The 10,742-nt window shown below is 32.7% G+C and overlaps 2 protein-coding genes across 3 annotated transcripts; one reads left to right on the top strand and one right to left on the bottom strand.

Annotated features, from left to right (window-relative positions):
- Window positions 1–674: 674 nt before the first annotated feature.
- On the top strand, window positions 675–7,380 carry LOC131846150 (uncharacterized). 2 transcript variants are annotated; one of them, XM_059195386.1, is made up of 7 exons: window positions 675–934; window positions 1,093–1,297; window positions 2,410–2,612; window positions 3,439–3,609; window positions 4,811–4,913; window positions 5,832–5,924; window positions 6,929–7,380. In XM_059195386.1, the coding sequence occupies exons 1-7, from the start codon at window positions 743–745 to the stop codon at window positions 7,162–7,164; spliced, it is 1,203 nt and encodes a 400-aa protein (XP_059051369.1). In that variant the 5' UTR covers window positions 675–742; the 3' UTR covers window positions 7,165–7,380. The 2 variants fall into 2 exon arrangements, with proteins under 2 accessions (XP_059051369.1, XP_059051370.1); XM_059195387.1 differs by lacking the exons at window positions 675–934; window positions 1,093–1,297 and adding an exon at window positions 1,796–1,860.
- LOC131846152 (U3 small nucleolar ribonucleoprotein protein IMP3) lies at window positions 7,380–10,366 on the bottom strand. Its single transcript, XM_059195389.1, has 4 exons — window positions 10,112–10,366; window positions 9,818–10,029; window positions 8,679–8,854; window positions 7,380–7,967 (listed from the first exon to the last, which is right to left on the bottom strand). Exons 1-4 carry the CDS (start codon window positions 10,246–10,248, stop codon window positions 7,944–7,946), a joined length of 549 nt encoding a protein of 182 aa, XP_059051372.1. The 5' UTR covers window positions 10,249–10,366; the 3' UTR covers window positions 7,380–7,943.
- Window positions 10,367–10,742: the final 376 nt, after the last annotated feature.

Below are 10,742 nucleotides of genomic sequence, written 5' to 3'. Positions count from 1 at the left end.
GAATCAATTTAGATTATATCAGAGTAAAGTAAGCAAACCAGAGAAAGATTAAATCTTTCTCTCTTGTTCAGATTAGAGATGTGTATTTTCAAATTTTATGTTGTTGGACGCAGCTGGCCTTGACAGCTTCATGAACCATGGGGGCTAGTAGAAATGGCACTCCCAAACCCGCGAAAGGACTTATGGAGCGCATACATGGCCGCAGGTCAACTCCTATTTGAGTGCTTTTTTTTAAATATTTTTCAATAACGAGCTGGTATTTCTTACATATTTAAAATTAATCGAACTATTACTACATTTACGCGACCACTCACTGGCGATTCGAAAATGTCCAAAACAAGGGATTTCGTCTTAAACCCGGTATTTAAAGTGAAAATAGTATGTATGATCGGAAAACGTCATCGTAGGTTTAATTCGATGGATGCAATGGCGGGATTATCTGTTAAGGCATAAATCCAACGACGAATTACGTTTTCACTCTTTGATTCGTTCATTTACTGGTTGAATAGGCATGACGAAAGATTTTCTACTTACCAAAAAACTTTTATTACGGTAATAAGCTCAAGTTCATCGAAGTTTAAAGCCATTTTTCTATTTTTTTTAAATACCGCGCGAATATATCTTGCACTGTCATGGCGTCAGCTGTGACGTCATGCTTAGGTAAACATCAAACTATGTACGCTGTGCATCAAACGTTATAGGTACAGCTAGAGAAACAGTGAACGTATTTCGTGTGATAAAAATGAATTCCAAAGTGTATAAGTGGTGTGCAGTACCTCAGTGTAAAAACACATCAATAAAAACACCCGACAAGGTGTTTGTACATGTGCCAAATAAGAAAATAATAAGAGATAAATGGTTGAAGCTCGCACGGCGTAACCCGAACGACGTAGTCACTAATTCACCACTTTATTTCTGTGAAGACCACTTTGATGTGAGTATGTTAACATGAATTTCTGGGTTATGAACTTAAACGTGAAACAGTTGAATTATTGAGGCTATAAAATAACCTACCTATTATTCATTGAAGTTATGTTTGTTCTTGGTTATCATTCTTATTATCAATTTTAATTGTTTATATTTATTTTTCAGTTGCCAAATGATATGGAAAATTATATGGAGTATCATGTAATGGGGTCCGTATCACAAGTTCGCACGAAACCAGGATGTATGCCCAAAAAATTTATTTGCCAATTAGCCAGAAGACAAACATCTGACTCAACAGATCAACCCTATATAGCTAAAAAACGAAAAGTTATGATTCTTGAAGAATGTGAAAGGCAATTTAAAGAGAAAAGTATAGTTTCATTTAAAAAATTTTTAATAAGTGCAACTGTTAAATTAACTTTTAGATTCTATTGTTGAGTCAATTGGAGATAAATTACACTTAAACTAATAAAAAATCAATCCAAATGCGTAATCAGTAGAACCACACAAGTCACAACAGTGCAGTTTGTTTGTTTACCTAAGCGTGACGTCATGCGCTGTGATTGGTGTTTCAGATAAAATGGCTGATTGCAATATTTTAATCTTTGATTTTATTGAGACTCTTATTAATCTAAATTTTTTTAAGACCTCATTATATGATTATTCCCCTAAACTCGTTAAATCTTTGATTATTTCATACTATCGTCAAGCCAATTCCCAACTCGAGTTGAGAGAATTCAATTTGAGTTAACTCGAATTCGGCACAACTCGAGTTAACTCGTGTTGAACACTTCTAGTTCTGAATGTTCAGATTAGAAAGCCATCTGTGGTGTCAACTCAATACTCTGTTTTTTTTTATATTCCTCATAAAACTGATATAAACAAATAAATATTTGAGAATGATAATTTTAATATAGAAATAGAAAATGAGAGGTAAACATTTGTTAATTTTCTGTTCATTCCCCATATTCATATAAAACTAACCGATTTTATGTCTATTTAAAAATATATAAACAAAAATTTTATAATGTTATACCTAATCAAAAAAATATTAATAAAACTACTACGTGCCAACTGACTATATTCAAATATTCAGGTGTAAATATCTAAATTATTTTAATATGATCGGTCCTACATAGAACGAGTTACTTGAAGGATTTATAGAAGGACGGGCGTACATGAAAATTATGTTCATGCACGGGATTTTCGTTTAATATTAGACATAGACACATATAAATATACATTGTATATAAACTGGCATTTAAAAAGAAAAAATAAGTAATTCATTTGAGTTCCTTGCCAGTTCTTCTCAATTGGATCTATATACTGAACAGAACGGTAGGGAAAAAATTATAATATAAACAAATTGATGTTCATAAGCGGCTAAAATTTTGAAAAAATGGTTTTTGAATTTGAATTTCGCATTTCAATATATAACACAGATATAAACTTATTTACCGATTCACAAAACTTGTTCACCAGATACAATGGGATCCTCACGTCATGTCTCGTTGGAGCAAATGAACGCATTGATCGACTTTATGGGGCAGCATGTAGGATTTGCAACGGGGAGTTTTAGATCGTTCGAAGCGCGGCACATATCGAAACGTCTTTGGGAGGAGCTCACCAATACCCTCAACGGTTGTCGCGGCGGCACAAAGAAGAACTCTGATGGTTGGAGTAAGGTAAGGAATTACACATTAAGTAAATTTACAAATATATATTTTTTGTGAACTAGGTTACTAGGTAGAGTAGGTAGGTACTATTTTATCAGGTTGACCTCTATGCAAACACCTCTGGAAACCAAATGGTTCTTTCAATGATGATAATGGAATGGTTCACCCACCTGTGATAATGGTTTATTCACACAAACCTCCAGTGGAGGATCATAGGATGAGCATGAGGGTAGGTCAGTTAGCCCATCGTGATAAATTCACCAGGAATTTATGATGGCGGTGTGGAGTGGATGGATGGGGAAGATGGAATATCACACATAGTGAAAGCCATTGGGAAAGGCAAATTCAACACTTAATAAACATATGCTTAAATAATAATGATATCTATACATATAAATAAAATTGCAATGTCTGTTTGTAATATTGAAATAACCGTTTTTTACTACATGCATATGAATATAAATACGGTATATACACCAAAATAACATTTTTAACAAATTTTGTCTGTCTGTCTGTTTGTTCCGGCTAATCTCTACAATGGCTGGACCAATTTTGATGGGACTTTTTTTGGCAGGTAACTGTTGTAATACATAGTAACTTAGACTACTGTTAGTTTCAGTTTTTAGTTTGCTCTGGGTAATCTATGAAATGGCCAGACAGATTTTGACGGGACTTTTATTGGCAGGTGCTGTGATAAGGAGTAATGTGGGATACTTAGAAAAATTATTTTATTTTAGATGATGAAAGACAGCTAGCCAACAAAATAATCAACCCATTGAACTATTCTTAAATCCATATAAAATTTACTAATTGAAATGATTAAACTTATTTTCAGTACTGGAGTGATTTTAAAAATAAATTAAAGAATAAACTGAGAATGCTAAAGAGGAAGGGTTCAGCGTCAACTAAGAGTGTTAGGCCATTAACAAAACTGGAGAAGAGGGCTCTTGTGATATTGGGACCACATTTTGAGAGGAAGATATCTGGAACAGATGCAGACAGTGATGTTAGATATCCTATTTCACTATTATTTATCAAATTAGATAACAAACACTAATCAATTTACAGCAATAGTTAAATAATATATTTTAATAAAAAAAAAATACTATAATAGTGGTAAACAAGCATATGACCAATCTAATGGTAAATGGTTGCAATACCCTATGAATGCCTAAAACACCAGGGGTGTCACATGCACATTGCCGACACTTAAGAAACCTTAAAATACCTTTCATGAAAATCCCCATGCCGTAGTCTCTTGAGCAAACCTCGGCAGGTAGTTCATTCAACAAACTTAAGTGTGTTTGGGAGGAAGCTTCTCTGAAACAGCACTGTCCGAGACCACTTAGGCTAGAGTGTGTGAGGATTCATTATATATGAACTAGTTATACCTTAAGGCTTTGTCCATGCGAATTATGATAAAATATGTTTAATGTGTCAATTTAGGATTGTCTCTATACTCTCCTGTATGTAGAAAACATACTAACTGTACTTAAAATCTTTATAGCCATTAGACATCTTAAGAAACTTAATATATAATGTAGAATTCAATTATGTCTTTTTAAATCAAAACAGATTAAGATATATTTATTCCTGTGGGTCTATTACAGACTGTTATCTTATGATATGTGAAGTCTACTTGACTCATTAATCTGTATTAGTTAATAACATCTGACAATTCTTTTGTGGACTCCTGCGATACAAGTACGCCTAGTGCGGGGTCCAATGTATAAACAAATATAAACAAAAATTGTAAAGTTAAAAAGTAAGTAAATCAAATAAGAATTATAAGATGGCCTCAGTGGTGTAGCGGTTTAGCACACCGAATTACTTTCGATTCGGTCGCGGATTCGATTCCTCGCACAATCATTTATTATTTATGATTGTTTGTAGCAATCTAGGTGTTTTCTATGTATAATATATATCTATTTACGAAAGAATATATATCTATGTATTTGTATCAGTTATTTAGGATCTATAGCACAAGCTAGCTAGCTTAACTTAGGTATTTATGGCGCTGCGTGAATTGTCCTGCGATTAAGTTTTGTCCTAAGATAAGTAAATTTTTTAGAACTGTAGTAGTGTAGTAAAATTATATTTTTTTACCTTCATTACTGTTATTAAAATTAAAAAAGGTTTTAATTTAATCTATAGGAGATTGATCTATTAATCTGTAGGATAAAAATGCAATGTATGTGATGTTCCAGAATATTCTTCTCAGTGAAGTGGAGGTGAAGCTGGAGGCATATCAAGAAAATGTATCCAATGACTTCAATAAAACAATGAGCGATGCCAGTGATAGGTTGTCAGGTACAGTAAAACGGTATTTTAAATAGCTATATAGTTTATTAAATAGATATAAATGGAATGGTTTGCCTATTACCTGTTAATTTGGTTGCCTGTCCAGTTAACAAATTAATTTATATATTAATACTAGCTGTCCCGGCAAACTTTATTTTGCCTTAACATAAAAAAAAAATTAAGGGCTGGACTACATCTAGCCGATTCTCAGACCTACTCAATACACTCACAAAATTTCATGAGAATCGGTCAAGCCGTTTTGGAGGAGTATGGGAATGAAAACTGACACGAGAATTTTATATATAAGACTAGTAGACCCGGCCTCGCGTTCCTGTGGCTAAGGTTAAATCATATTGCAACTATAAATTGGTATGTAAGCTATCCTGTCTTTCAAGTAGGATCAAATTGCACACAATGAGCAAATTAAATTTCCAATCGTTTCAGTAGTTTAGGATTCCATCGCGGACAAACAACGTGACACGTAATTTTTATATATCACTATATAATATAAAACAACGTCGCTGTCTGTCCCTATGTATGCTTAAATCTTAGGAACTACGCAACAGAGTTTAAAGCGGTTTTTTAATAGATAGAGTGATTCTAGAGGAAGGTTTATATATATATAATACATGCACACCCGGGCCAAGACGGGGCGAGTAGCTAGTAAAGATTATAAGGAAAGAGTTTGCATGTTTGTTTGGGGTAAGATTTGGTTCTACTGAACCAATTTAAAAAAAAAATTAACTTTATAAAGGTATATTATCCCTGAGTGCTATAGGCTATATAACATCACGCTAACCAATACGAGTGGAAAGGCAATAATAAAAATTTCTAAAATATATCAGTTGTCTAGTACCCATAACACAAGCTCTTGTGACTAGATGGCGTTGCGTGAATTATACAAGGTTGTTATTATTGTTGTTACAGGAGCCGAGAGGGAGATTGATGAAAGTGTGGAATCTAGTGATGACGAGCAAGTTGAGTTATCAGAAAATAACTACAGTGAATCATTAGCGCATAGTAAGTATATTTATTTAAACCAAACACTAATATTTAAATATATATAACTCAATGGTGACTGACACAGTGATCTATCAACGCATAGCCCAAACCACTGGACGGATCGGGCTGAAATTTGGCATGCAGGTAGATGTTATGACGTAGGCATCCGCTAAGAAAGGATTTTTATTAATTCTACCCCCAAGGGCATAAAATAAGTAAGAAATAGGGGTGAAAATTTGTATGAAACTTTGTCAATTTTGAACCGATCGGGCTGAGACTTTGTATTCATAAAGTTACTGTGACGTAGGCATCCTCTTAGAAAGGATTTTGATAAAATCCACCCCTAAGGGGATAAATTAGCGCGAGCGAAGCCGCGGGCAAAAGCTAGTTATTAAAATAGAGGGATTCATTTTAAATTCCATTATGTTTACCTTAAAAATAATTATTAAACATAGATGTAATATCTATATATCTTATAGATATTACATCTATGTTTAATAATTTTTATTTATTAATATAGATCTATATATTTATTAGGTCTACAAACTTGGGTCATTTCAAATGTTTGTGCCTACTCTTGTAATATTTCTGTCAACATTTGAGACCTTTTCAGACAGGTACTACTGTCTAGATAACATAGATTAAGTTCAATGTAAAGTCAGTCTACGTCCCGACTCTGCCCCGAATGTACGCGTTAACAATCTGTGTAATACACTATCAAATAAACTTACTAATGTACAATAATTTAATAAACAAATAAATTATGTAGCGACACCACATCACGTCAAACATAACGTCATAGGGGTAGGTGAAAACACCATATTTAGTACCACAAATGGTCTTTAATCGTTAACAAACATAGCTAGGAGCTAGCTAGCGGCGGAACTAAGTTTCAGATGATAGTGAAATTTTAAAATTCACCTCTTGTTCTACTGAGTTTTGAGATAACAAACACAAAAGATACCTGAAAAAATCATTTTTTCCGAAGTCAATAAAAAATGTAGTAAAATTTGTATTTTCAGATTTGTACCCCAAATGGTTAATAGAGATAGAAAAAAAGCGCGCCAACGCCGAACTGTTGCGAGCGAAAGCCGAGGAGCAGAGAGCGTGTGTGGCAGCGAAGACGGCAGACGCAGCCCTAGTGCAGGCAGAGGCTTTGAAGAAACTAGCTGATGCTACGTCAACGCAAGCCGACGCCCTAATGAGAATAGCTATGGTATTAGAAAATAGAACACAAGGAGACATGCTGTCAATATAGTCTAGACATGTATAGCTCGGTCTAGAATACTCGGCTGATTGTCTATGGTTAACCTAAAAGGTAAAAGCGTATAGCTAGTTCAAGGTATAATCATTCTCCTGTTTGGACTAACGGTATATGCTAGGGCACTAGTGAAAGATATGTTGATGATGTCAGCCAGGTGTCTGACTATATACAAGTGCCCAAATTAGAGGCTAAATGCAGAAACTATGTTGTTGATGGCCAAAACCAACCTACAAAGCAAGGGTGAAAGATAAATGCCGTATTTGTGACGGGAAACTTGTCCAATCTGAACAAATTATAATACTCAGGACATATATATATACTCAGGACAATTCACACAACGCCATCTAGTTCCAAGCTAAACAGAACTTATGTTATGGGTACTAGAAAACTGATATAAATACATGAATGCATTTTTTTTTAATAAATACATATAATACATACAAAACACCCACACACAAACAATCATACTCATCAATACAAATGTTTGTACCATGCGAGGAATCAAACCCAAGACCATCGGATAGTAAAGTGAAATGCTAAACCACTAGACCACCGAGGTTGCCACTGTTATATAAAATATAAAACACTATGTAAATAAATGATTATATATTGTGAAATTATCAAAGAATAAAACTTTTATATTTTTTTACGTATATTTTTAATTTATACACATTCTTCTCAATCTTTTGCTCCTTATTTCTAATTACAATTAATATATACATAAACGCGAACATAATATCAGACTGGATCCATTGTAGAGTCTCGTACTGAACTTACACCATATCATAGTCATCCCTCTGAAAAAGACAATTTTATTTAATATATTGGTAAAAGTTTTTTCAAGATTCTTTAATTTTATAACTTTTAAAATATACTCCTTAATATAACAAATTGCAAAATGACAAACGTTGAATGGCAATTTTATACCTTCAGTTAAATTTTTTATGTATTAGAAGGGATCCCAAATTTTATCTACTAGTAAATAGAGCCTGGCAATTAGAAAGACTAGCATTCTAATGGTGAAAAACTGTAATCGGTTGAGTATTTTTTTAGTGTGTTTTTTGCAAATGAAAATATAAATCTTTCCTCTTTATAATGTATTCTTTATTTCTTTATTATTGTATATTATTCCTGTATATAGATGTGTGTACACAATCGGAATAAGTGGTGTGATGACAGGAGCGGTGGTGAGAGTAAACACATACAGTAGGGTAACTTGTATATTAACTGTTACATCTTGAATTACTCTAGCTTACACTAATTGCATAAACTATATATATGGCGTGACCTACATGTCGTTATATAAAATATACACTGGCACACTGTCTACTATCGAACGTGCTGATTTGCATCACTATATTATTATCACAGTGGTAAAAATAAATATAAGAATTTATATCAATTTTATTTAAATAAAGATTATTTCTATTTCTAAGAATTAAGTTTTCATAGCTATAATAAGTCCTATATAAATATAACTGGAGCAAATTTATTGCAATTATACTGACCATTTCATTATACTCCATGACATGTCGCTTGATAGCAGAACTGTCTACCCATGTGACAAAGTCCTCAAGTGACCGTGTGACGAGGAAGGCTGGATCTTTCACCACCTCCGGACCAATTCTCACATGGCCCTGCTCTATAAATTTTGTGGCCTCTTTCAAATTCTCTGACATTTTATCTGAAATATTTGTGAATATAAATATGCAAATTATTTAATATATAAATAGAAAATAAACCTAATTAAAATTATAAGTAACTGTGTGTAAGGTACACACACACAAATTTAAACAGCATAAGAATTATAAAAATAGAAATTTAGTATATCTTAATAATATTATAAACACAAAAGTTTGTGAGTATGGTGCGTGTTTGTTATTCTTTCATGCAAAAAATAATGGAATAGATTTTGATGAAACTTTACAGTAATATAATTATTACTGTAAAGTTTCAACCTATAGATCTGAATAACACATAACATGTGGGTATAACGCATAATCATTTGAGATGAAAAAAGGTAACAGATACACAAGCTACCAATTACATTTCAAAACATAGACAAATTATTACTCCTACTATCACAGAGTCACTGCTAAAATTTTGTGTCACAAATTTGACACAAATTTGAGGAAGGAGATTGAAAAGAGATTGAGGAAGAAAAAAGACAAACTGGTCACTGCTGATAGTGATCATTCCAGTGGTTTAGTAGACTCTACTGTATAATAAATGTATGGATCTAGCATTTTTTTGGTGGTAAATATAACTATAGTCTGTTTTTTAATCCCGGAGACAAATTTAATGTTTCCAATGTTGCCAGGATTTTGCATTTTTTAAATAGGGTTGTGGCACTATCGAAAATAATTATTAATTACCTATTTTTATAGGTTATTCCTTAATAATGAGTGAGTGTTTATATAAAATGCATTAACACAAAATTAACAAAGTATAGGTATTCAATAATAAATGGTTGCTGTATCAAAATAGACTTTATATTTCACTAAAATAAGGACTAACTTTTTTATAAAACAAATGACCTATTTATATATACTCTATGTAGTCATAATATTATTTTATTCAAGAACCATAACCACAACCAGTGGCCGGGTCTGCTAGTCTTAATATAGAAAATGCTACGATTACTCACTTCTAATCATAACAACAGGGAGCCGTCTTCTACAAAATGCACTCGCTGACACTGTGCTGGCCAGTGACAAATCCCACCTCGTGGGTATGAGGCCAATTTGATACAGCTTCTCTAATAATTGAGCACTTGAATCTGTCCTAAACTCGTTATTCGCATCCAAATCTTTGATTTTATTCGCTAAATCACGAATTTCTCTAGCCATTTTTTTATACCTGTACAAAACGTTTTAATTAATATCTTCACAAAATTTATAATCTGTGTACAATTAAAACTATATTTGTATGGAATACTAACTTTGTATAATCTTCTCGCTTCTGAATATAATATTTTTTCATAATCTTAACCTCGTGTATATTGTTGTCGAGCTTCCATGATATAAAATCAACTTTTTTGAGCAATTTTTGCTCGTGAAATTTGAACTTGCGTACCATTGTATAATATTTTCAAAGTTCTAAATGGTATATAACATTAATATTATTATTTTAATAAGAAATAAACAAAAATAACCAAGAAATTAAATAACTTAAAAACTTCGACAGACTGCGATCAAAATTGTTTTGATTGACAGTAGCTGACATTGATAGTGACAGTGACACATAACTTTGATATTTTTTTAATTCATTAGGGTTCAGCTTCGAGGTACGAGTTTTTATGTCAGTGTATATTATGTATGTAACATAACACACACAGACATAAAAGCACACAAATACAAATGTGTGTGTCGTACGAACAAAGTGGTAAGTGTACTAGAGAATACGTGCGAGTAGTCGAACCGGTCGGTGTATTAAACTGCTAGACCACCGATACCCTAAATTTATTTTAAGTCTGGAAGAAAGCCGTTGCATGATAAATTTGTAATAACTGTAACTTGTTTAACTTCAGAAATGAATAAAATTTTAATTGTCTTTACTTCTTATAATCCTCC

This window comes from Achroia grisella, unplaced genomic scaffold (assembly GCF_030625045.1).
Source record: "Achroia grisella isolate CSIRO2021 unplaced genomic scaffold, CSIRO_AGI_Agris_v1 utg503, whole genome shotgun sequence".
NCBI classification, from domain to species: Eukaryota; Metazoa; Arthropoda; class Insecta; order Lepidoptera; family Pyralidae; genus Achroia; species Achroia grisella.
The sequence above is the reverse complement of the archived record's forward strand: the minus strand, read 5'-3'. Positions and strand labels throughout refer to the sequence as shown.

Coding starts and splice junctions, on each gene's coding strand:
- LOC131846150 (XM_059195386.1), top strand. CDS start 743: ATGAATTCCAAAGTGTATAAGTGGTGTGCAGTACCTCAGTGTAAAAAC. Junction 935..1,092: donor TCTGTGAAGACCACTTTGAT/GTGAGTATGTTA, acceptor TTTATTTTTCAG/TTGCCAAATGATATGGAAAA. Junction 4,914..5,831: donor TGCCAGTGATAGGTTGTCAG/GTACAGTAAAAC, acceptor TTGTTGTTACAG/GAGCCGAGAGGGAGATTGAT.
- LOC131846152 (XM_059195389.1), bottom strand. CDS start 10,248: ATGGTACGCAAGTTCAAATTTCACGAGCAAAAATTGCTCAAAAAAGTT. Junction 10,030..10,111: donor AAGCGAGAAGATTATACAAA/GTTAGTATTCCA, acceptor CGTTTTGTACAG/GTATAAAAAAATGGCTAGAG. Junction 8,855..9,817: donor CCCTGTTGTTATGATTAGAA/GTGAGTAATCGT, acceptor CAAATATTTCAG/ATAAAATGTCAGAGAATTTG.